The sequence below is a fragment of the Microcaecilia unicolor genome, chromosome 1 (assembly GCF_901765095.1).
Source record: "Microcaecilia unicolor chromosome 1, aMicUni1.1, whole genome shotgun sequence".
Lineage (NCBI taxonomy): Eukaryota > Metazoa > Chordata > Amphibia > Gymnophiona > Siphonopidae > Microcaecilia > Microcaecilia unicolor.
This window is the reverse complement of record NC_044031.1, coordinates 732064893-732092314: the sequence shown is the minus strand read 5'-3', so window position 1 is coordinate 732092314 and position 27422 is coordinate 732064893. Positions and strand designations below refer to the sequence as shown.

Genomic DNA, 27422 nt, shown 5'->3' with positions numbered 1-27422 from the left:
GAGGGAAAGGGAAATGGGACTTGATATACCACCTTTCTGAGGTTTTTGCAACTACATTCAAAGCGGTTTACATAGTATATACAGGTACTTATTCGTACCTGGGGCAATGGAGGGTTAAGTGACTTGCCCAGAGTCACAAGGAGCTGCAGTGGGAATCAAACTCAGTCCCCCAGGATCAAAGTCCACTGCACTAACCACTAGGCTACTCCTCCACAGGGGAGGGTCTGGGCTGGGTAGGGTTACCATATTTGCGGAGACAAAAAAAAAAAAAAAATGGTTGCTACCTTTGGTAAAGAAATATTTATTTGTAACCTTTAGTTAATGAGCACACATCAAACAGTGACTTACTTACACAACTTCAGGATTTGAGTTTGACGGAGTCTGAGCCCAAGCGTACTTATCAGACCAGCGCATATTCCTCAACAACTTTGGCTGGCTTCTGTGATATCTTTGCATGACATATGCTTAACGTTATGCCTGCCGTCTCATTCCGCCAATGCGTAACAGCCAACCTCATCTCTAAGGTCGACCCAAATGTTGAGATTTGGGTGTCCCCGACCGTATTATCGAAACGAAAGATGGACGCCCATCTTGTTTTGATAATGCGGGATGCCCCGGTGCTGGCAGAGAGTGTTACCCCTGTGGTGGGGACAGTCACCATCTCTCTCACTAGAGCTGCTTGTGCTGTTGGCTTTATTGTGGCTGCTGGTGGTGGGTGAAAGATTTGTCTTGGGAGATTTTTGATAAGAACATTAGGGTCTCTTACCCCATACTATGGGGACAAATGGGTCAGGGGTCTTGGTCTTCCTGCTCAACGGGAAACTGCCCCAACCTCAACCTGCACTAATGAAACAAATGTTTAGGTGGACATTTCCGTATAGGAAATGTTTGTGCTTATGAAGATTAAGAGACTGCTGTTACTTATAAAGAGCAGTTTATTAAATGTAATAAATCACAAATCGTAGAGCAAAAACACCAGTTCTCAACTGTATATAATCTTAGTTTGTACTTTTTCAACTGTGTGTGTATTTTTTTAAAGTCTGTGGATAATAATAGCATTTTTGCGCTGAATGATGCATCAAGTACAAAAATTATATACAGCTGAGAACTGGTGCAAGGCGTGAGATGTTCTGCATCGGGGGGTGGGGGGGGGGGGGCAAGGAGGGAGAAAGGTGCTGGACAGGTAGGGAATTGATCCAATGAGGGGGTTAGGAAGAAAGAGAAGGCACCGAGGGAAAGAAGTGCTGGACTTTAGAGGGGGGAAAGACAAGGAAAGAGAGAGGTGCCAGGACCTGTGGGGAAAGAAGGATGAGGGGAGGTGCTGGTCCTGCAAAAGGGAGACAGAAGAGAAGTGAGGGAAGTGAAAGGAACACTTGCTGGACACCTGGGGGGGGGGGAGGTCAGAGGGAGGAAAGACAGAGGGAGAGATGCTGGTCAAGAGAGACAGGAGGGAAGAAAAAAAAAGAGAAACAAAGAGAGAGAGAGAGAGAGAGGCTGGCACATGGGAGGAGGGGGATTAGGGGCACAGAAATTGGAGATGCTCAACATGGCAGGAAGACAGGGGTGATGCTGGGTAAGATAGGGACACAGAGAGAAAATGGATGGTGGACATAGAGAGAAAAGTGCCAAATGGGCAAGAAGACTCTGGCAAGACAATTAAGAGAAGAAAGCAGAAACCAGAGATTAGCTTAGCAGGGTTTAAAAAAGGTTTGGATGGTTTCCTAAAGGAAAAGTCCATAGACCATTATTAAAATGGACTTGGGGAAAATCCACTGCTTATTTCTGGGATAAGCAGCATAAAATGTATTGAACTTTTTTGTGACCTGGATTGGCCACTGTTGGAAACAGGATACTGGGCTTGATTGACCTTTGGTCTGTCCTCGTGTGGCAATACTTACATTATAACCAACATAATAAGAAAAATAAAATGACCAGACAGCAGAGGTAGAAAAAAGAATTGCATTTTCTATTTATTGATTGGAGTATGTCAGTTTTTGGAATGTGTATCTGCCAGAACTAGTTTTAGACTTGGCTCAGGTCCATGAGAAAAATCTCACCAATTTCGCCTTCAATCTTCAGCATTGCGGTGGTAAATCTCCAGCATTGGGATGGGCCGCCCTTGGCGTCTCTGCAACGACTCTCCCTAGTTGTTTTATGCAGCCTCTTAAGAGGTCTCATTTTGTACAGTTTTAGTTTAAGTTGCCCCACCTTCATTAATGTTGTCTATAACCTGTCAGATGTAATTTTTCCTAAACACAGTTTCTTTGCTAACTCTAATTCTCTTATTTGTTTTTTGTCTATGTATCTTATTTTTAATACTGGTAGATTTATAATATCAACAAAATGCTCTATGTAATGATTCCCTGTCCATAGTCCCATTTTTCCCATTAACTGTTTCCTACATAGACACCTAATAAATCTAATTCCCAAAAGATCCAGGGATATCGCAGGAATACAGATCAAGCAAACTATTGGGAATTGCAATTTAAGTTTGTGCTGAGAGCATACATACCACCCCGGAGGGCGTTCCATATGGGGGCTTCACCGGACGGAGCATGCCCCAAATGCGCAGCGGAAGGAGCAACTCTGGGACATATGTTTTGGGGCTGCCTGTGCATTAAACAATTTTGGAAAGCTGTGAGTGGACAGATAAGGACTATTTGGTTCTCGAACTGGATTTTAGATGTAAAACTCCTTTTCGGGCACCTGCGGTTTTCGGGGCCCCCAGTTAGGGGACGCCGAGCATTTGTACTGCGCACAGTGATGGTGGTGGCCAAGAAAACAATCTTGAGGGCATGGCTGTCGGAGGAGGGCCCTACAGTGGCTCAGTGGAGAGGGCAGATGATTCATTTGTTGCGCACTGAGAGAATAAGATTGAGAACTCAACGACCCCCCCTTGTTCGGATATTCTGGGCCTGTTGGACCCCATTTTGGCTTACGCTGACAGCTCAAGCCAAAGGGCAAATAATGAACAAGTGACTATTGCTCTAGAGCATTTAGAATATGGGATCTGCGAAATAAGAGACTGTGACAGCAATGGGTAGGGGGGGAAGGGGGGAGATGGGGGAGGGAAAGGGATGAAAATGTAAAATGTTACTGGGGAGATAAGTGGCTTCATAGATATCACCAATGTGCTTGCTAGTGAAGATATGTTGACTATATTACAAGACAGAGAGGAAGTTAAGCACTGTTTAGATATGTTGATTGTGTTCTCTCTAATAAAAATTATTGAAACATAAATCTAATTCCTATGTACAGCACTGAGTAACATCTGGTATGCATTATACAAAAAACAGTAATAACAATTGTATCATTGTAATAATAGGACATAGGGGGCATATTCAGTGATGTTAATTCTTAACAAATAAGTACATAAGTATTGCCACACTGGGACAGACCAAAGGTCCATCAAGCCCAGCATCCTGTTTCCAACAGTGGCCAATCCAGGTCACAAAGACCTGGCAAGATCCTGAAAGAGTTCAATACATTTTATGCAGCTTATCCCAGAAATAAGCAGTGGATGTTCCCAAGTCAATTTAATAATGATCTATGGACTTTTCCTTTAGGAAGCCGTCCAGACCCTTTTTAAACCCCGCTAAGCTAACCGCCTTTACCACATTCTCTGGCAACGAATTCCAAATGGCCCTCATAATGCAGGAGGCAGTTAAGCAAGAAGAGGCTTGGCAGCCCACTGACCTGGAACAGCGGATCAGGTCTGGCAACAACTTTCAGGTGGCAGTGGAAGCAAGAAGAGCCCTGTGAGCTGGTCCTACTACTTACTTCTGCAGGAGCTTCCTGTTACCAAGGAAACATATGTGAAGGGCGGGGCCTGAATGAATGCACACTGGTTCTCAGGCCCTGTTCTAATTTTCCTTCCTATCACTGCTGCCACTGAGCTCAGGACCAGCCAGATGATGAGACAAGGGAAAGGCTGAAGAATGACAGATGTGGGAGGTAGAGGCTGACCGAATTTCGGTTTCGATTACGGTGCCGAAACCAGTCCAATATTGTTTTTCTGCCCTGTTGTGTTTTCAGCCAAAAAGTTATTTTAATTTTCAGCCGAAAATGACCATGTGTTTTGGTGGACGCTGAAAATTTGTGCTTTGTCCCATCTGTCTCCCTCCCTCCTTCCTCCTCTGTTTTTGAATACTAGCCTATGTCAGAAATGATGCATCTAAACATAGGCATGAACAGTTCCACCAGGTCTATAGCAAGCATAACTGTTCACGGTAAATGTGGCACTTTAGAATATAACTTATTACGTGCACGCCCCTTGCACTTAAGTGCTAAGTGACGTGTGTAAATTATAGAATAGTGCTTTAGCACATAAGTGTGCATTATATGTGTGTACGTACTAGTGATAAGGCTGAACAGGTAGGGAATTGATCCAATGAGGGGGTGAGGAAGAAAGAGGGGGCACAGAGGGAAAGAAGTGCTGGACTTTAAAGGGAGGAAGGACAAGGAAAGAGAGAGGTGCCAGGACCTGTGGGGAAAGAAGGATGAGGGGAGATAAGATATGTGCACAAATGGTGCCTAATTTTAGCACCCTGTTATAGAATTGACTAAATATTAATTGGTGGGGGAACTTGGAAATTGAAGGTGAAACTGTGGGTGGAGCTTGGATCCCCCCAATTAAAAAAGCATTCTGCTGCCCGCCACCACCCCCACCCCCCCGGAAGGGATGGGAGGGAAGAGAGAAGGTGCTAAATAGAGGAGGGGGAGGGTTTTGGAATAGAGGAGAGAAAGAGATGCTATGCTGGATGGGTAGGGGTTTCCGATTGATAGGCTTGGGGGGGGGGGGGCGCCAGAATCCCTAGCACCAGCCCTGATAGTGTAATTAGTTTTTCAGAAGACATTTGACAGAGTTCCTCACATGTTGGTTAGTCTCAGTTGTGAGGCTGCCACTCTGGCTAGTGGTTGAGAAGAAATTTTCTGCTTGGACTCTTGATGACACTATATTTTAGTGAAACATATAGGTTGAGTCCGGTCATGTTGGAATTTAGTTGATGACACTCTTTCCTGCATGTTCCATTGAATATGGAACTTTTATTTTGATGCACCAAACTGAGGCAGCATTGCAAACTGGGAATTTGCTTCTGGAAACTAGCTGTGCACTGAATGGTGTTCTGCTGCTCTGTTTGTCCTAACAGGCTTCTCTGTAGGCTCAGCTTCCTGGCATTTTTGTTTGGATGAAGCCAGATTGATTTGAAACTTTATGGCAGAGCTGAAGCTGGAGCTGGCTCTGTGACAAGCTGTGTTTGTGGCTTCTTTCTACAAGTATGCTGCCCAGGAATGAAGAAAGCTGAACTTTTACTGTTTCCTTTTTGAACTCATGTTGATGCTAAATACTGGAGGAATTTTATATTTCCTGGGTTCCTGCTTCTATGGGACTGAGGAGGGCGTGTGGTTGGGGTAGTCTGTATTTTATCTTATACTTGCCTTTAAAGTTTCTTTTGTATTAAATAAAGACCGTGTTCATTATAAGAATATGGTTTAAATAAGTCTGAGATTATAAACCATTTTAATGTTAAATTCAGTATGGGTAATAGTAGATTTAGGAAATTAAAGAGTCATGGAATAGGAGGCAATGCTCTTTTGCGGATGGCAAATTGGTTAAAAGAGAGAAAACAGAGAGTAGGACTAAACGATCAGTTATCTATGTGGAAAAGGGTCAGTCGTGGAATGCCCCATCAGTACGTACTGGGACCTGTGAGGTTTATCATATTCATTAATGATCTGGAGATAGGAGTGACAAGTGAAGTGATCAAATTTGTGGACACCACACAATTATTTGAAGTTGTTAAAATAGCAGAGGAGACTGGGTGTTGAAATGACAGATGAATTTCTCATCCGGTTAATGGCGATCGCCATTGCGGCATAATGTAAGCCACATTGAGCCTGCAAATAGGTGGGAAAATGTGGGATATAAATGTAGCAAATAAAAATATAATGTGGATATGTGCAAAACGATGCAAACAGGATGAAATAATCCCAACTACAGGTAGAAAATTCTGTGTCAGGAGTCACCGCTCAAGAAAAAGGTCTTGGAGTTATTGTGGACAAAATATTGAAATTTTCAGCCCAGTGTGTGGTGGCTGGCAAAAAAGTAAATAGAATATTAGGGCATATTTGAAAAGGGAAGGAGAACAAAATGGAGAATATGTCTCTGAATAGGTCCCTGATGTGACTGCACCTTGAGTATTATGCCGAGTTCTGGTCACCCCATCTCAAAAAGGATTTGGTAGAAATGTTCTAATAATGGAGACAGAGAAGATACAGTACAGTCTCAATTATCCAACCTTCGCTAATCCGACCATCTGGCATATCCAGCAGACCCCCCCCCCCCCAGTGACGTCACGTGACTTCGCCTTCCATTTTCGGATTCCATTTTCTGAACCCGGGACCCTACTTTTACCACCATTGTGAGCGGGGACCCTGCTTTTACTGCCTTTGTTTCTGCATTGTTTGAGGGGTTACCGTTGTTTTCCATATTATCTAACTTTTAGATTCGACAACGGGTCAGTCCCGTTAAGGTTGGATAATCGAGATTTTACTGTATTTCTGGCTCTGCTTTTGCTCTGCCCCAGCACTAACTAGCAAGATAGTCTGTGCAGATATTTAGTGGCACACTCCGGTTAAGTGCTGCTGAAGATCTGCAGTGGATTTGGTTGGAGGGAATTTACCAGTTTGGGTAATTCAGGTTTAGAAACGTTCTTGATGATTCGATGATGTTTCTAGTTGGTAAGTCGATAAGTTCGGTCATGAAGGTTGGGGCCAGACCATGGATTATTTTGTGGACCAGAGTGTAAATTTTGAAGGCTATTCTTTCCTTGATTGGTAGCCAGTGCAGTATTTCGCGTAGGGGGTTTAGCACTTTTGAATCTTGTCTTTCCGAAAATGAGTCTAGCTGCCGTGTTCTGTGTGGTCTGGAGTTTCCTTAAGATCTGTTCTTTGCATCCCGCATATACGACGTTACAATAGTCAACATGTTTGAATTATGTTGCGGAAAGTTTCCCTTGGGAAGAATTGTTTGATCCGTTTGAGTTTCCACATTGCATGGAACATTTTCTTCGTGGTGGCAGAAGCTTGGCTCTCCAGGGTTAGGTTGGTGTTAATAGTAATTCCAAGGATCTTCAGTTTGTCCAATATTAGGAGAGTATGTTCCGGGTTTTTTATGGATGAAGGGAGGTTTGTTTTGTGTTGAGAAGAGAGAACAAGGCAGTGAGTTTTTTCCTTGTTGAGTTTAAGTTTGAATGCCAATGCCCAGGCATCCATTAAGCTTAAACTAGTCTTTATTGCAACAGTGATTTCTGTTGGATTAGAGTTGAACGGTATGTAAATGGTGACATCATCCGCATACAGAAAAGGATTAAGATTATGCTTGTATAGGGCATGGCAAGGGGGATCATCATCAGATTAAATAATATGGGTGAGAGAGGTGAACCCTGGGGTACTCCGCAATCGGTACTCCATGATGGTGATATGTTTGAGTCTGCTTTTACTTGATAAGATCTTGTGGTTAGGAAACCCTTGATCCATTTGAGTATATTCCCTCCTATGCCTATCTTGTGCCTATATAGTGGTCAACCATATTGAATGCGCTTGACAAGTCGAATTGCAAGAGGAGTATGTTTTACCTAATGCGATTTCCTTTTTGAACTTGGCTAGGAGCGTTACCAGAACGGTTTCCGTACTGTGGAGAGATCTGAAGCCCGACTGTGATTCATGAAGGATTGAGAAATTATCGATGTATTCAGTAAGTTGTTTTGCTACAATGCTGTCCATCAGTTTGGTTGTAAGTGAGATGGATGCCACAGGTCAGTAGTTGGTGATATCGTTAGTTTTCTTTTTGGTGTCTTTTGGTAATGGTGTGAGTAGTATATTACCTTTGTCTTTGGGGAATATGCCATGCTGGAACAAGAAGTTGAGGTGGGAGGTAAGTTCAGTGATGAATCGAGCGGGGTGGGGGGGTTAATTAGATAATTGGGGCAGGCATCTAATTGACAGTAGGCTGTAGAGATCTTATTGGTTGCTAGTGCTATTGTTTCTTGTGTGATCTGGGCGAAATTTGTCCAAGTTCAGTTGGCTGGGTATTCTTCTGAGCGTGGGTCTAGCTCATTAAGGAAGGTATCAAGGTTGGTGTAGTCCTGTGACATATTTTTGCATAGACCGACAATTTTGCCTTTGAAGTAGTTAGCAAGATCGTCTGCTGTTGGGATTCCTGATTTTGTTGAGGACACTGGTTTTGTGTCTAGTAATTTATCCAGTAACTTGTATAACTTTTTCATGTCTTTGTAGTCAGAACCTAGTTGTTCATTATAGTAGTTGCGTTTGGATTTTTTTATTTCATATTTGTATTTTCTATGTGATTCTTTCCAAGCGTTTAGATTTTGATCGTTTTTGTTTTTTCTCCAGGCTCGTTCGAGTTGTCTGGTTCTAGATTTTAATTGTTTCACATTTTCGTTGAACCATGGGGTCCTGTTTGGTTTGTGAATGGTTTTTGTTCGTAAAGGAGCTAATTCATTAAGAATGGTGATACATCTCGATTCCCAATCTGCAAGATAGTTGATGGAATCAGATGAAATAGACCAATTGTTGTCATAAATTGATTGCCAAAATGCAGTTGTGTCCACTTTACCTCTGGTTTGGTAAGATTTTTTTTCATCAGTTTTGAGATGCCCATTCTTCAGCCAATGTAGGGTCAGATTTAATTTGAAGTGATCTGACCATGGAATTTCTGTCCATTTGTGGTCAATGACTTTAATGATTTGGTCTGATGCGAATTTATGGGTTAGCAGGTCAAGTGTATGGCCTTTTCTGTGGGTGGCATTCAGATGTGGCCATTCGAAATCCCATAGTTGGAAGAATTCCTTACAGTCTTGGACACCAGTTGAGTTTGGGTCTTCTAAATGAAGGTTTCTGTCCCCAATGACTAGTATGTTTGAGTTAGATGTACAAGTGGCCGATATGAAATCCATTAGGGTTATATATGCTTCGCTCCAAGTGCCTGGCGGTCTGTAGAATAGGATGCAATTTAGATTGCCGGCTACACTTTTATGTTGCAATCTGATTGAGGCAATTTCTAGTTGAGGTGTGATTGATTCAGCAGTGGTTTCTAAAGTGAGATGGGATCTGTAGATTATGACAGTGCCTCCCCCTCTTTTACCTATTCTGGTCCAGTGTGTAATGTTGTATCCCGGAGGGCAAAGGTCCAGTATTTTGGGATCTTTTTGGTCATGGATCCAGGTTTCGCTGATGAAGAGTAAATCTAAGGTTTCTGATGTGTTCCAATCTTTTATAATTTCTGTTTTGTGTACTGTTGATCTGGCACTGATGTAACCTATTTGAATTGTAAGGTATGGATCTTCCGTAATGGTGAAAGTGGGAACCTTTATTAGTTGTCGTCTGTATGTCGATTTGGATTTATTAGAGCTTTTTTGTGTTGGGTGTGCAGTTTGTTTGTGGGATAATGATTTGCTTCTGTTGCCGGTTTGGTTGAGGTTGATGTGTCTGGTAATCCTGAATCGGCTGTGTAGTATTGGTATGGTGTTATATTCATCGAGAGGTGTGGCTAACAGTATTTGGACCAATGTTAAGGAGTAGATTCCTAGGAGTAATTTCATTACGTTCATTCTGGCTCCTTTGTGTAATAGCGAGTGCTTTCGGTTTTGCACTTTCTCAGGGGATCCTATGTGATCTGTTGAGTGTTAAATGACTTCTAAGTAGGGAATGATGTTTAACTTTCAAACAACAAAGTGCGGGACAGGAACAAGAAAGTGTGGGCCAGGCACATGGGATCTCGTAGGGAGAGAAGGAGATAGTGGATGCTGCATATAGTGGATGCTGCATATGGGCAGATTGGATAGGTCATTTGGCCTTTATCTGCCATCTTGTTTCTATGTTTCTACAAAAGACATTCCATGAAACTAATGACCAGAAGATTTAAACTAATCATAGAAAGTTTTATTTCATGCAGCGCATAATTAAGTTGTGGAATCTGTTGCTGGAGGATGTGGTCAAACTGATTAACATAGTGAGATTCAAAAGAGGTTTGGAGAAGTTCTTGGAAGAAAGGTTGATAAAAAAGTTATTAGCCATGTAAACTTGAGAGAGCCATTGTTCATCCTAGAAATAGATATAACCATTGGTGTGCTGGTAAATATTTAACAACGTCTCTCTCTCTCTGGGCGTAGGCAGTCCTGCAATTGGGTGGGGGAGGGCCCAGGGGTAGACTGGGGGGCAATGTATTCTTCTTCTCCCCCTCCCCCCCGTGCGGGTGCACTAGGCATACCTTTGCTGGCAGGGATGCCGAGCCCCACTAGCCAATAAATGAACTGCCATCGCTCCCAGCTGGCTTTGAGCAGCATGTTGGGACTTCTTGTACATTCTCAGAGCGTGTGCGAGAAGTCCCGACATGCTGCTCAGAGCTGGAAACAAGCAGCAGGGAGCAGCAGCAGTCTATTTATTTGGCTGGTAGGGGGTCGGCATCCCTGTCAGCAAAGTAAAAGGGAGTTCAGGAGGGGGCCTGAGCCCACATTTTGGGAGCTGGCTGTTAAAGTAGCCACTGGGGGCTTACTTTAACAATCGGCTTCCAAACATCTTTAAAAAAATGGCTCTCGTGAGCCGGCTCCAGCACACCTCTGGATATTACTTTCAGGGAATGGATCTTCTGGCCACTGTCAGAGACAGGATGTTGAGCTTGATGGACTGTGGGCTGATTCAGCATGGGTTTTCTTATATTCTTATTTATCTAAGGGTCAGGCATAAGAATGAAATACTATTGAACCCTTGAATTGGTGGGTAATATCTTGGCCATGTAGTTTTCTGCTTCTGAACACTGAGATCTTTTAGATTAACATTCTTTTCATTTCCAAGGCTATCAAAAACATCTGCTATTTTTCCCCATCATGATACATCTGACCAGGGACACTTTAGACCCAATGGGAAGAAGGCCTTCACGTTTTCTCGTCTTTTCTCCAACAGAAAGCTTCCTGTTTGTTCTGTTGCCCAGAAGAGGATCTGGAGACTGGTGAGTGCAGAATTAGCACATCATAATCTTTATCTCGTTTTCTGTTGCGGAGATGCTGTTAGCTCATTCAGGAACAAGATTCATTGCTCAACCAGCAAGGAATCCCTCTTTTTCAATGCTGGTTGCTTATACTGGTCACATATTACCCAGTAGTTAAAAAGATTTAATAAAACAGGAGAGACTGCTTCCTGGTTAAATCATGCTGACCAGAGCAAACCCTGATGTTCAGTGGCACTTAATCAGATAGTGTCACTGAATATCCAAGCAGACTACCTCAGCACTATCTGGACGGTGCCAGAGCAGTCTGGAGGCAGAGTGTGGGTGGAGTCACTATTCTCCAACTAAGATGGAGCAAAACAATCTTGCACATGATACCAACCTTGAGAAATGTTTTGCAAGTAATAAAATCTACTCTTCAGAAAAATGTTGAAGACCCATCTCTTCAAGAAAGCTTACCCTAACGACCCAACTTAACTTTTTAAGCCCACCCACATGACTCCTGTCCTGATGATTATTATACCTTAGACTATGTCTCCCAATCTCCTTATGCTCATCACCCAATCTTTTCTTCTCCATCCTCCCCACACCATACCCCTCCCAATCTCTTTTCCTTTTGCTCATCCTATCTTTGTTTACCTCTCCATGTTCAATTTACATATCCTTATAACCCCACTATTACTATGTTTACTACAATCTGTAAAATTCTCCTTCAAGACTTTTTAAATTCTATTTACTATGTAAGCCACATTGAACCTGCTATGTGTGGGAAAGCGCGGGGTACAAATGTAATAAATAATAAATAAATGTAATAAATAAAATTAACTACGGGAGTTCATGTGAAAGAGAAGGATCTCAGTTACCCTAGTGACACTTATAGTAGCTTTTACAGCGTCAACTTAACAGGGTGCCAGCATCTATTATTGATCCACATAAACCTCCATTATACATAATGTGTGCAAAATTTCATATCAACAATTCTTTGTACTCAGCTCAATAAATATATATCAAAACAGCCCTTAAAATCCATTCAGCAATTCAAATTCAGCAAGCACTTTTCTTGCATCACCCAATGGGGACCCATTTCACCAACTCGGGGTCTACTAATAGTGCTTTCTATTTTGCAAATGAGCTGCAAAACATCAAAAATGTATAACACGAGCTAATAATGCACATATTAACCACAAACTAACTCAACAAAAAAAAATCATCTACTTACTCACCCAGTTGCGTTTCTTACTAATGCCAACGCATTACATATCATAAAATGGAGGTTTTTATGGATCAGTGGTTGACACTGGTCCCCTGTTAAGTTGACGCTGTTAAAGTTACTGTAAGGGTCACTAAGATAACTGAGATCCTTTTCCTCCATCTGAACTTTCATAGTTAATTTTATTATTTGCAAAACATTTCTCGAGGTCAGAGTCAATAGTTAAGCCAGTTAGCAGTAATTTTCAGTCCGCTAACCAAGTAACTATCTGGATGAAGTTAGTTAGAACAGGAAAAAGGCTGTCTTAACTTTATCATACATTTATTCACGGAACTATGTACACTATATGTCTAGGTGTCTAATAATGCCCTTTTTTCCCATTGTCTCCTTCTAATGTTTCTATGTTGATGTCCCATTGTTATACTCCCAATGATATTCAAATGTCTCGCACAACTCTGTTCAATGTAATCCATAACCTAGTCGTAACAAATGTATTTCTATTATTCAAGTCTTATTGTAAGCCACACTGAGCCCGCAAATAGGTGGGAAAATGTGGGATACAAATGCAATAAATAAATAAATAAATCTAGTTAGTGATCTGGGTAATGGGTTGAATATCTTTGGCACCTCGATAAATGGCAGCATCCTGATTATACCTGGATATGTGGCAATGTGGCATTGGAATCTGGGTTTAGACCGACACTGAATATTTGGGCATAAAACAGCCCATGGCAGCCTTTAAAACATACTGACCGCCAATGACCTGAACATTTGTCCTTATGGAGTGGACATTTTAAACTTCCCTGATGCTACCATAGTGCTTTATGTGATGTTTGTAAATATGCACACTCAAAAAAGGTTTCCCCACAATATATAATTTAATATTTTTGTGGACCATCAAAACAGCGGGTGAAACACGTATAACGAGTATGAGGCAAAACACTCAGACACCTTGCTAACAATCTTCATTGGTCCTTTTTGTTATATAAATGAGAAGAAGAGTGCCAAATTTTGAATGGAACTCCCTGAAGCAGTTATTCGTACATAGCGAAACATAGCGCTATGTCGGATGTCTGTGAGAGCAAACTGTTTGATCTTTAAATTGGAAAATGCCGGGGCAGTAAGAAGAGACGAGCAACAGAAGTTACAAGAGTTTAACCTCCGCCATTAAGACAAGTACTGTGAAGATAGATGAACAGAATTGTGAATTTATTGATAAAATGAAGATTGAATATTTCTTATTTATATAACAAAAAGGACAGATGAAAATTGTTAGCGAGGTGTCTGAGTGTTTTGCCTCACACTCATTATACATGTTTCATAGTAACGTGGAGGGGCATAATCGAAAGGGGCACCCAAGTTTTCCTGAGGACATCCTCACAGGACGTCCCGGTGAAGGGGCGGGGAAACCCGTATTATCGAAACAAGATGGGCGTCCATCTTTCATTTTGATAATACGGTCGGGGACGCCCAAATTACGAAATTTAGGTCGACCTTAGAGATGGTCATCCCCAATTTTTGGCGATAATGGAAACCGAGGACGCCCATCTCAGAAACGACCAAATTCAAGCCCTTTGGTCGTGGGAGGAGCCAGCATTCGTAGTGCACTGATCCCCCTGACATGCCAAGACACCAACCGGGCACCCTAGGGGGCACTGCAGTGGACTTCAGAAATTGCTCCCAGGTGCATAGCTCCCTTACCTTGTGTGCTGAGCCCCCCAAAACCCACTCCCCACAACTGTACACCACTACCATAGCCCTTATGGGTGAAGGGGAGGGGCCTGGGTCCGCCTGCCTGAAGTGCACTGCACCCACTAAAACTGCTCCCGGGACCTGCATACTGCTGTCATGGAGCTGAGTATGATATTTGAGGCTGGCATAGAGGCTGGAAAAATATTTTTTAAAAATGATCCCAGGTACATAGCTCCCTTACCTTGTGTGCTGAGCCCCCCCAAACCCACTACCCACAACTGTACACTACTACCATAGCCTTTAGGGATGAAAGGGGTCACCTACATGTGGGTACAGTGGGTTTTGGGTTTTTTTTTTGAAGGGCTCCCATTTTTCATCACAAATGTAATGGGGGGGGGGGGGGGATGGGCCTGGGTCCGCCTGCCTGAAGTGCACTGCACCCACTAAAACTACTCCAGGGATTTGCATATTGCTGTCATGGAGCTGGGTATGACATTTGAGGCTGGCATAGAGGCTGGCAAAAAAATGTTTTTTATATTTGTTGGGGGGGGGGGGGGGGGGGGGGGGGGGGTTAGTGACCACTGGGGGAGTAAGGGGAGGTTATCCCTGATTCCCTCCAGTTGTCATCTGGTCATTTAGGGCACATTTTTGTGGCTTGGTCGTAAGAAAAAAAGGACCAGGTAAAGTCGTTCAAGTGTTCGTCAGGGACGCCCTTCTTTTTTCCATTATCAGTCAAGGACACCCATGTGTTAGGCACGCCCCAGTCCCGCCTTCGCTACGCTTCTGACACGCCCCCGTGAACTTTGGTCATCCCCATGACGGAAAGCAGTTGAGGACGCCCAAAATTGGCTTTCGATTATGCCGATTTGAGCGACCCTGTGAGAAGGACGCCCATCTTGCAATTTGTATCGAAAGATGGGCACCCTTCTCTTTCAAAAATAAGCCTGAAAGTAACATAGTAGATGATGGCAGATAAAGACCTGTACGGTCCATTCAGTCTGCCCAACAAGATAAACTCATATGTGCTACTTTATATGTATACCTCACCTTGATTTACCTTTGCCATTTTCAGGGCATAGACCATAGACATCTGCCCAGTACTTGCCCTGCATCCCAACCATTGGTGCTGCCACCCAATCTCCGCTAAACTTCTGAGGATCCATTCCTTCTGAACAGGATTCCTTTATGTTTATCCCACACGTGCTTGAATTCTGTTACCGTTTTCATTTCCACCACCTCCCGCGGGAGGGCATTCCAAGCATCCACTACTCTCTCCGTGAAAAAATACTTCCTGACATTTTTCTTGAGTCTGCCCCCCTTCAATCTCATTTCATGTCCTCTCGTTCTACTGCCTTCGCACCTCCGGAAAAGGTTCGTTTGCGGATTAATACTTTTCAAATATTTGAACGTCTGTATCATATCACCCCTGTTTCTCCTTTCTTCCAGGGTATACATGTTCAGGTCAACAAGTCTCTCCTCATACGTCTTGTATCGCAAATCCCATACCATTTTTTTAGCTTTTCTTTGCACCACCTCAATTCTTTGTACATCCTTAGTTCTTGCAAAACTGAACACAATACTCCAAGTGGGGGCCTCATGTCACGTTTTCAAAGCTGGAACTGGGTTGTGAGCCCTTGGGCCACTGCCGAGGTGCGGCAGTGGCAGGCAAAACCACCCCACACCAGGGGCAAGGCAGAACTCTGACAACAGTTAGGCTTCACCTGTACCTGGCCACTTTCCACCACGAGTTGAGCTCCCAGCTTCAGGTGGCCGACAGGACTTTGCAGGACAGGGCAGGAGCTGGATAACCGCTAGGCAGCACAGGGACTGAGTGTCAGAGGGGAAAGGAAGGAACATAGGCAGCAAGGCAGGAAACTGGGCTAGACAATACAACACAAGGCAGGGACAGGACAAGCTAGGGGACAGAAACTGGAAGCTGCAAGCAGCCACTGAAACAGGGAACAAAACACTGTCTAACAAGACACAGAACTAAAAGCTGCAAGCAGCCACAAAGCCAGCACACAAACAGAAACTAAACACTGAGATACAAACAAGAAACAAGGCTAGGAAAACAAATAAAACCTAAACTAAACCAAACACAGACTAACTAGAAACAGGCAAGAATCAAAGCAAGAATCTCAGACAAATCACTGGACTAGCAGAAGTGCAACAAGCACCAACATACCAGGGCCTTAGACGCAAGGCAAAGGCAGAGAGGTTCCAAATGGCTAATAAGCCCAGCAGGCAGCTCAGACTCAGGTGCAACAATCACCAGGCAACTAAGGGTCGGGCAGCCTGGAAGATCCGGACTGGACTGAGCTGAAATCTGGAACAGGTGACAGCACACTGACAATCTAATACAGCCAGCACACAGAGACAGAGACAGAACTAACTCACAAAGAACAGACAGAAGCCAGCTCAGAAGCTGACCACAGGAAATAAGGTGAGTCTGAGAGGGGTCACGGCCACAGATGTGACACCTCACCAACTTGTACAGGGGCATCAACACCCCCTTTCTTCTGCTGGTCACACCTCTCTCTATACAGCCTAGCATCCTTCTGGCTATGGCCACCGCCTTGTCACACTGTTTCGTCACCTTCAGGTCCTCAGATACTATCACCCCAAGATCCCTCTCCCTGCCTGTTCATATCACAATCTCACCGCCTAACACATACGTCTCCTGTGGATTTCTACTCCCTATATGCATCACTTTGCATTTCTTTGCATTGAATTTTAATTGCCAAACATTAGACCATTCTTCTAGCTTCTGCAGATCCTTTTTCATGTTTTTCACTCCCTTGGGGGTGTCCACTCTGTTACAAATCTTGGTATCATCCACAAAAAGGCAAACTTTACCTTCTAACCCTTCGGAAATGTCACTCACAAATTTATTGAACAGAATCAGCCCCAGCACCGATCCCTGAGGCACTCTGCTACTCACCTTTCCCTCATCCAAATGAATTCCATTAACCACCACCTTCTGGCATCTGTCCATCAACCAGTTCCTAATCCAGTTCACCACGTTGGGTCCTATCTTCAGCCTGTCAAGTTTATTCAAGAGCCTCCTGTGAGGAACCATGTCAAAGGTTTTGCTGAAATCTAAGTAGATTACATCTATTGCATGTCCTTGATTCAATTCTCCTGTCACCCAGTCAAAGAATTCAATGAGATTCGTTTGGCACAATTTACCTTTGGTAAAACCATGTTGTCTCGGATCTTGCAACTTACTGGATTCCAGGAAATTCACTATCCTTTCCTTCTGCATTGCTTCCATTACTTTTCCAATAACCAAAGTGAGGCTTACCGGCCTTTAGTTTCCAGCTTCTTCCATATCACCACTTTTGCGAAGAGGGACCACATCCGCTGTTCTCCAATCTCACGGAACCTCCACCGTCTCCAAAGATTTATTAAACAAATCTTTAAGAGGACCCGCCAGAACATGTCTGAGCTCCCTCAATATTCTGGGATGGATCCCGTCCGGTCCCATGGCTTTGTCCACCTTTAGATTTTCAAGTTGTTCATAAACACTCTCTTCCTTGAATGGTGCTATATCCGCTCCGTTCTCATATGTACTTTTGCCAGTCAATCGTGGTCCTTCTCCAGGGTTTTCTTCAGTGAAAACAGAACAGAAGTATTTGTTTAGCACATTTGCTTTTTCTTCAAATATTTCCTGATGTGTACACAGCTTTGATGTAAAAGGCTAGGGCGCTTGCAATGAGGGCTACATTATGTTTAAAATTCCCCTGCAGGTGTTTAATTAAATATCATGTTGATAGCTTTGTGTTTAGAGATCCTTCACAGTTTTGTTGAAGAAAGAAGTGAGTAGTTACATTTCACTGATTAGTGAAAGTTGGTGTGGGAATAAGAATGAGAAGGGTTATTTCTAGTTAGGCAGCATTATTTTTGGTGGTAGCAGGTGAGTTCCCACCTGAACAGTTCCCCCAATCCCCCCCCCCCCCCCCGAAGACAATTTCCCCGGGACAATTCTCACTTAAGGGGTACAATTCCCACCAAGGACTGCCCCCCTGGTCATTTCCCACCTTCCCTAGCTTTTTTTTTTAACCGACCAGAGCTTCTTTCTTTCGGGTCCTGGCGGTGCTTTTTTTTTTTTTTTTTTTTTTACAACATCTGGAACACAGAGGTTAGAGCAGCATATGGATGTACACAAAAGATGTATAATAACGGAATAACTTTTCATAGGTAGGATAGTAATCCTATATAATAAAAAGCACCTCCAACATTCTGAAGCTGACTCCGTGGCAGTGTAGGGTTCGTAAGTCTGTAGTTCAGCGTTTCATTGGCTCTCACTGTCCCCGCCCTCATGTCGAGGAAACGGAACACTGCATAGTTGCCAAGCAAACAAACGTGACATCACAGGAACAAAGACCCAATCAGACAGAATGGAACTTGGAGGAGGGAAGTGGAGTCAGGGCCGTGCCAACACAATAAGCGAGGTAAGCACAGCGCCGCACCATGCTTACCTCGCCCTCCCGCTCCCATGTCCCAACTGCCCGCCCTCTTCTCCCCCCCAGCAAGATCCCTTTTAAATTTACCTCCGTCCGGCAGCGAAGGCGCAGCGTCAGTGAAGGAGGCGGCGCTCCCGACATCTCTACTAGTCTTCCCTTCGCTCAGTGTTCCGCCTTCTTCTGACGTCAAGGGCAGGGGAGAGAGGAGCGTGGATGGGAGGGCAGCGATCATTTTCACGGGGGGGGAGGGGGCACGCACGCACGCACGCCAACTGTTCGTCCGCGGGGGAGCGCTGGGGGCGCCAACTGATCTTCTGCAGGGGGGGCGCCACAGACCCTTGGCACGGCCCTGAGTGGAGTGGATTGAATCTCTAACAAACAATCATATACAGGGAGGTACGAACATCAGTGGAGGCAAGTGCACAGAACAGAAGGGAAGACAAACATTTAATCACTTTGTCACACACACACACACAGACATCACACACACACACACACACACACACACACACACACACACACACACACACAATCACTCTGTGTATCTCTCTCTTACACTGTCTGTAAAACACACTGTCACTCTCAGTCTCTCACATGGGCAACTGTATGTTGCATTCTAACAAGTAAGGAGCTCTTCTGATGTGATTGTTAAACTGATTGAAGGGCCTGAACAAGGAAAACTTTTACCACATTGTAACACAGTTTACTCAAAAAATATTGTATATAAAGAAATCTTACACATGTAAACAACAATTATATTCAGAATACAACCGTGGAAACATTAATGGCAGGAACTCATTACATTGCTAGCGCCCGTTTCATTGTGTTAAGAAACGGGCCTTTTTTACCAGTTTGTTATAAATCATAATCAGTGTGTCATTTTGAGGGGCTGAATTAGGTTGAAACCTAGTTTGGGGGGTGTGGGGGGGGGGGGTATTGCCACCCCACATGAACTGTAGTTTGTGTTTATCAATTTATTTATTACATTTAGATCCTGGATTAAACAAGAATTAGGTTGAATCCTAGTTTTGGGGGGGCATTGCCCCCCATATAGAAACTACATGTCTGGAAGGGGAAAGGGATGCATAAAAGATGTTGGAGGTGTTAGGGGGTACTGCCCCCCCCCCCCCCCAAAATGATCTGGAAGAGAAAAGGGAGGGAGATTTCTTGTCCTAGTGTGTTTTGTATTTTTTGGGGTTATGGATGGGAATTGATTCAGTGGGAACTGACCTAGAACCATTTTTGGTGTGTGATGTTACACCTAGGGACCCTTTTTACTAAGACGTGCTAATCCCTAATGTGGGCTTAGCATGCTGAAAAATGCTTACAGCAAGGTGCGCTATAGCATCTTGTGGTAATTATCCCTTTACCATGTGCTAATCACGCAGTATTTTTTTTCCCTACTTATTTTTTGGAGGGAGTGGGAATGGGTAGGAAAGTGCTATTTAGCTAGCGCGCAGACATTAGCGCACACTAAGGGCCCTGTTTACTAAGCCATGCTATACGCTCGCTAGCATTTTTAGCGCATGCCTAAAATTAGCACATGCTAACGCTACAGATGTCCATAGGAATATATGGGTGTCTTTATCGTTTAACGTGCGCTAATTTTAGCGCATGCTAAAAACACTAGCACATCTTAGTAAACAGGGCCCTAATTGAATAACGCTGACTTAGCTTGTGAGCTACCATATTAATTTTTTTCAGTGCTAATGCCAGGGGCGTATCTGGACTTCGCCGTTAGGGGGGTCCAGAGCCGAGGTGAGGGGGTACATGTTAGCCCCCTCCCCCCCGGTGCTGCCACTGCCGACCCGCCATTGCCGCCACCCCCCGCCGCCACCAGAACCACCTCCAACAACTGTGGCCCGCCCGGCGACGACCACCCACCCGCCATTGCCGTGACGTTGCCTACCTTTGCTGGCAGGGGACCAGATCGCAAGGCTTCGTTCTGTTTCTGAGAGTCTGACGTCCTGCACGTTGTGTACGTGCAGGATGTCAGACAGACTCAGAAACCAAACGAAGCAAGAAGACTTCGGCTGGCGGGGGTTGGGGTCCCCCGCCAGCAAAGGTAGCAGATGGTGACGGCAGGTTGATGGCGGGTTGGCGGCGGGAGGGGGGGTTGAGAGGGTTGTTGGCAGGGGGTCCAGGGCCAAATCTACGGGGGCCCTGGCCCCCGTGGCCCCATAGCAGCTACGCCCCTGGCTAATGCTAATATTAGTACATGGCCAGAAAAATGCCTATTTTACGGCCGTGCTAGAAATGGGCTCAGCGCTGGAAAGTCCTGGTTAGGATGTGCTAAGCCCATTTACTAGCGCAGCGTAGTGAAAGGGACCCTTAGTTTTCCTTGATTATTTTTTCTTTTAATTTCTGTTCTCTTTGACTCGCTTAATGTGGGCTTATTTGGTCAAGGATTTGATTGATGACTGCTATTTATTTGTTTTGTTTGTTTTACTGGACCAAATTACTTGTATGTTTTTCTTTTTGGAAACGTAAAAAAAAAAAATATTTAAAATAAATAATTAACGCGTTACGAAAGCTAACGGACATTAATGTTTGCTAAGGGGTCCTTTTACTAAGGTGCGCCGAAAAGTGACCTGCGCTGGTGTAGATGGCGTGTATTGGACGCGAGCAGGTTCATTCTTCAGCGCACCTGCAAAAAAGGGCTTTTTTGGGGGGGGGCCGAATGGATGTGCAGCAAAATGAAAATTGGCGCACGTCCATTTTGGGCCAGAGACCTTACCGCCACCCATTGACTTTGCGGTAAGTCACGGTAAGGTCTCACGTGTTAACTAGGTGGTAATCGTCAGTGCACATACAATGCCGATGACTGCCCAGTTAACGCCGCCTGCCAGAAATTTTCCCGCGTTTGTGAAAATTGAAATTACTGCCCGGGCCACGTAGTAGCCAGGTGGAGGTTGCGAATTGGTGCACGTTGGGCACACGTAGGCGCCTATGTCTTGCCCCATCCTTGGCCACCTTTAAATCTAGACTGAAAGCCCACCTCTTTAACATTGCTTTTGACTCGTAACCACTTGTAACCACTCGCCTCCACCTACCCTCCTCTCCTCCTTCCTGTACACATTAATTGATTTGATTTGCTTACTTTATTTATTTTTTGTCTATTAGATTGTAAGCTCTTTGAGCAGGGACTGTCTTTCTTCTATGTTTGTGCAGCGCTGCGTATGCCTTGTAGCGCTATAGAAATGCTAAATAGTAGTAGTAGTTTTAAAATAAGATGTGCAACATTTAGCACACATTAAGTTTTATTAAAAGAGCCCCTAATTAATTTATCTATATCAATATATACCTATATGTGTAGCTATATGTGTGTGTGTGTATATATATGAGAGAGAGAGAGAGAGAAGGAATTCAGGGGTAAGGGCAGAAGAGACTGCAATATTGCCAAGTCACGGACCACTTTAATATTTTGGAGACTCTAGTGGTATGGCTGCTTTAAGACAATGACCCCCGTCCCCCCAGCCACAGTTCACCCTGCAGGAGCTGCAGCTGTTCTGGGCTCTGCTTGACTTGACTCTTCAGGCTTTAACAATGATTGGTTTGTTTTAAGACATGAAGCAGCTGGGTTGAGTAGTAGCACTGGCACCTCATTAATTACAATTATAATTATATTTATATATATATATATATAATTATAATTATAATTCAGAATTTATAAACACATCAAGATGGAGCCTTTTCCAACGTGGTCTGAAGCCATCAAAGTTGTTGTTCTTTTTAGAGGACCAGGGAGGCTACGAAGAGAGTGAAGACCCCCTGGGAGGACAGAAGATGATTGGAAAGGAAACAGGAAAGGTCATCTATAGCTACTCATTTTTCCACCTCAGCTTTGTTCTCGCCTCCCTCTATATCATGGTGACGCTCACAAACTGGTTCGGGTGAGTAAAATAATGATCATTTCACATTGCATTTGTACATTTTGGCCTTAGAGCCAGTTCGGTCACTCCCTTCTCAGCAACCCTTCCTGTCACAGTCAGAAGTTAACAAGAATTCCAAGCATAGCTTTTTATAAATACAAAAAAATGTAAAAAAGAATGATTTAGAGCTCATTGACAGGCATGGTAAGAGGGCTTTTGTGGTTAGAAATATGGCTCCTATCGCTTTTGGAATGTGCTTCTAATCATAAGGATACTCCTTCCTAGTCCCAGATGTAAACAGACTTCTGAGCTTTACCACCTGCGTATGACCTAGCCACACAGAATCAGCCTTTATGTGATTAATGATTTCTGCCTGTCTCATCGTTCATTAGGAGGTGTGCTCACTTAGTGTTTGAATGTTTATGCCCTTAGAACTCCCTTTTCATTCTTTCTGCACACTGTTTGTGATCCTACAGAGTGGCTTGGCAACACATCAGAAATACTCATGGCAAAAGCTCCTTGTAGTCTCTCTGTTCTCTGCCTCGTTTATCTTGCACCTGTCCTCCTTACCTTGACACTGTTTTCTCAGAAATGGGTGATTCCCTGACACACACTTCACTGTTTATAGAAACATGACTTAGCCTCAGAGCAGGTGTAAACGTGTGTGTTGGCATCTGTACGTTACTGAGGCTGGTTCTGGGATCCTGCATTCTAAAGGCACAGAGGCGTCTAGGTTTCCTTTATTGAAAACTAGTAAAACAGGCCCGTTTCTGACACAAATGAAACGGGCGTTAGCAAGGTTTTCCTCGGAGTGTGTATGTTTGAGAGAGTATGTGTGAGATTGACTGTGTGTGAGAGAGAGAGTGAATGTGCGAGTGTGTGTGTGTGACAGAGAGAGAGTGAGACTGCTGGGTGTGAGTGTCTCTCCTCTGCAGGGCCGTGCCAACACGGTAAGCGAGGTAAGCATGGCAGGGGGGCGCTTCCCGCTGGGGGGCGCCGCCGCACCATGCTCACCTCGCTCGCCCTCCTGCTCCCATTGTTCAACTTCCCCCCCCAAGGATGACGTCAGAAGAAGGCGGAACACAGCGAAGGGAAGGCTAGAGACGTCGGGAAATATTTTTGCAGCACCAGAAATGGCGTGTGCTGGGGGAGGGAACTACCGGCAGGTTGCTGCGGTAGCCCGGCAGGACTTCCCATTTAGCGAGCGGTAAGCCTGCGTTGGGCTTGCCGCCACTTCGGAAAAGGGCCCCTTAACCCTCTGTTGCCCCAAGTGCAAAATAAATACCTGTATATAATATGGAAACTGCTTTGATTGGAAACTCACACACACAACTTACGGTATTCTATAAGTTATTCAGGTAAGTGGGAGGCACCGCTCACACTAAGGGGCTGTTTTACCAAGCTGCACTAAAAAGTGCCATCGCTAAGACTAGCGCATTGGTTTTCCCGCACACCGAGGCCACTTATAACCAGGGGCGTAGCTAGGTGAGGCCACAGGGGCATGGGCCCCTCAGATTTAGCTCGGCCTCCTCTACTTTCAACCCCCCCCCTCCCGACGCCGACCCTCCCCTGCAGCCGCTGCCACCGCCAGATACCTTTGAGGGGCGCAGAGTAGGCGTGCCCAGTGCTAATTGGTTATCGCAGCTACATTGCTGCACACCAACTGATTAGAGCATGTGAGCCCTCTCCACCAACTAAATAGGTATTGGTATAGGTTAACGCACTAATTTGGAAATTAATGCCTGGCCATTTTACAGCCGTGTTAGAAGCAGGGGCGTAGCCAGACCTCAGCAGGAGGGGTGTCCAGAGCCCGAGGTGGGGGGGCACAGTTTAGCCCGCCACTGACCCCCCGCCACTTTCGACCCCCCCCTCCCCTGCCGCCGCCAGATACCTTGGCTGGCGGGAGTCCCCAACCCCTGCCAGCTGAAGTCTTCTTTAGCGTCGGTCTCCGGCGCATTCGCTGATCTGTTTCTGTGAGTCCTGAAACAGATCAGCGAACGCGCCAGAGACCGACGCTGAAGACTTCGGCTGGCAGGGGTTGGGGACCCCCGCCAGCAAAGGTACCTGGCGGCGGCAGGGGAGGGGGGGGTCGAAAGTGGCGGGGGGTCAGTGGCGGGCTAAACTGTGCCCCCCCACCTCGGGCTCTGGACACCCCTCCTGCTGAGGTCTGGCTACACCCCTGCTTCTAACACGGCTGTAAAATGGCCAGGCATTAATTTCCAAATTAGTGCGTTAACCTATACCAATACCTATTTAGTTGGTGGAGAGGGCTCACATGCTCTAATCAGTTGGTGTGCAGCAATGTAGCTGCGATAACCAATTAGCACTGGGCACGCCTACTCTGCGCCCCTCAAACGTCCCAGTGCTCCAGGGAAGCGTGCACAGATGCCTGAACTACCGCCAGGCGCCCGAGCGTGCACCGTGGTACTGCATTTTGGTGCACGGGAAGCGCATATTAGTTCTTACCGCTTCTTAGTAAAAGGACCCCTAAGGCAGTTGCAACCTCACATTATAGAATACTAGTAAAAAAGGCCTGTTTCTGACACAAATGAAACGGGCGCTAGCAAGGTTTTCCTCGGAGTGTGTATGCTTGATGGAGTGTGTGTGAGAGTGACTGTGTGAGAGAGAGTGAATGTGCGAGTGTGTGTGTGTGACAGAGAGAGAGAGAGACTGGGTGCGAGTGTGTCTGTGAGAGAGAGTGTGTGCCAGGGCCCCCCCTCCCTCCCAGTTCCAGGGTCCCCCCTCCCTCCCGCCCTCTGAGTTCCAGGGTCGTCGTTCCCTCCCAGTTCCAGGGTTGTTGTCCCCTTCCCTCCCTCCGAGTTCCAGGGTCGTCCCCTCCCTGCCTCCCTCCGATTTTCAGGGTCCCCTCCCTCCCCTGCATTCATCCATATGCAGACAACGTCCTCTGTGCCCTGCCCCCTCCATCCATCCATGTGCAGCATCCCTCCCCTGCCCCCTCCGAGTTCCAGTGTCCCCCTCCCATTTCCAGGGTCCCCCCTCTCTCTGTCCATCCGTCCCTCCCTCCCAGTTCCAGGGTCCCATGGAACTGGGAGGGAGGGGGGACGGAGAACGTTGGAAGAGTGATGTCAGCAGGTGGTTACGATCCCAGTGAGACACATTGGAATGTTGGAGGAGCAAATTATTATATTAGATACTGCTAAGGACACAGGTCACACTTATGTGTGCAATTGTGCATTATACACGCATATGTGCTAGTATTCTCTACCACATGCAACCCTACTTTAGGCGCTGTTATAATGAACAGGTTAAGACATAGAGAACTGTCCTGCGAATAAAAACATCTGAATTGGAATCTGGAATTGCAGCAGCCCTGCACTGAATAATTCCAAGTTTTCTACCCTCGTTTTCATGGTTTGATTTTGAACTTCGAAGTTCAGCAGTATTCATTTAGGTGCTATAAGAAAGGTATTGTTTTCATGCTAGATAAATGCATATCCGGCCGGTGACAGCAAGTATTTTTTTTTTAGCCGGTGGCGGCGTTATTCCTGGATACTCAGTTCTGGACCATGTCCGGGCACTGGTACTGAATCTTCGTGTTTATGCTGCTGTCTGTTATGCGGTTAAGTACGATATTGGCCACTTAACCACCTAAGCAACACCATATAAAGATAGGACTGAGTTTTATGCAATCTGATTTGGCTGCTTAGCGTAGACACTTAACTGCTTAATATCAGCAGTTAATCGCATATGTGCCATCTATGAAATAATGAGTGGAGTGGAACGGGTAGACATGAGTCGCTTGTTTACTCTTTCCAAAAATGCTATGACTAGGGGGCATGCAATGAAGCTAGAAAGTAGTAAATTTAAAATGAATCGTGTAATTAAACTCTGGAATTTGTTGCCAGAGAATGTAGTAAAAGCAGTTAGCTTAGCGGGGTTTAAAAAGGTTTGGATGGCTTCCTAAAGAAAAAGTCCATAAGCCATTATTAGAATAGACGTGGGGAAAATCCACTGCTTATTTCTAGAATAAGTAGCATAAAATGTATTGTACTGTTTTGGGATCGTGCCAGGTACTTGTGACCTGGATTGGCCACTGTTGGAAACAGGATGCTGGGCTTGATGGACCTTTGGTCTGTCTCAGTATGGCAATACTTATGACTCCACCCACAAAATAGCTGGCTTTCAGTTTAATGGTCTGTGGTGATGTTCAATGGCATTAATCAGATAAGTGCCACTGAATATTAGCAGGTAGTCCCACACACAGGGCTGTGCCGATGCGGTAAGCGGGGTAAGCACCGCAGGAGGGCGCCCACCTCTGGAGGGCGCCGCCACGGTGCTTACCCTCGCCCTGCGCCGCCGAGGCCTTTAAATCTTTTACTTGCAGTCGCAGCAGCGTCTGTGAAAGCGGAGCGCTGCCGACGTCTCCCTTCCCTTCGCGCTGTTGGTTCCCTCAGTGTCCCGCCTTCTTCTGACGTCAGAAGAAGGCGGGACACTTAGGGAACCAACAGCGCGAAGGGAAGGGAGACGTCGGCAGCGCTCCGCTTTCACAGACGCTGCTGCGACTGGAAGTAAAAGATTTAAAGACCCCCAGGGCGTGCCGCGATCATCTTCGCGGGGGGGGGGGGGGGGTGCGCGCGCGCCAACTGTTCATCTGCGGGGTGGGGGGGGCGCCAACTGTTTGTCTGCGGGGGGGCAGCACAGACCCTTGGCACGGGCCTGCCCGCACAAGCTGCTTCTGGCCAGTTAAGTCACTTTGCATAATGACCCCTAAGTTTTCACTCCATGGAGGGATAAAAGCTTCTTGAATGCAGCTAGAGGCTTTCTAGAAAAAAAAGCTATTTTTCATCCTCAAGTCAGATTTTAAAGAGACTTTTATGCTGAATTACTGCATTGCTTGACTCCCCTTTATCTTTTCTTTTCTGTTAGCTATGAAAATGCCACTCTGGAAACTACTTTCACCCACGGCAGCTGGTCCACTTTTGGTGTGAAAGTGGCATCTTGTTGGGCTTGCATCATCCTTTATTTATGGATCCTACTGGCACCCTTGTGCCTCCCGTACACAGGACAGCCACAGCACATCCTGCGACAGCGCGCTTTGCGAAGAGTCACAGTTTCTAAGTAGTCTTTCTCTCTCAAGAGCTGGCAGGACATCACACTGCCTCCTGATTGGGCCTTCTGATGATTGCAGGGTGTTA

The 27422-nt window shown here is 45.3% G+C and overlaps 1 protein-coding gene across 1 annotated transcript in view; it reads left to right on the top strand.

The window, feature by feature from the left end:
- The window catches only part of LOC115462184 (serine incorporator 4-like), a 68475-nt gene extending 41126 nt beyond the window's left edge, over nucleotides 1-27349 (top strand). Inside the window, exons 10-12 of the mRNA XM_030192201.1 lie at nucleotides 10984-11029; nucleotides 22131-22287; nucleotides 27154-27349. Coding sequence (XP_030048061.1) covers nucleotides 10984-11029; nucleotides 22131-22287; nucleotides 27154-27349 — 399 coding nt within the window. The remainder of the gene's footprint in view (nucleotides 1-10983; nucleotides 11030-22130; nucleotides 22288-27153) is intronic.
- Nucleotides 27350-27422: the final 73 nt, after the last annotated feature.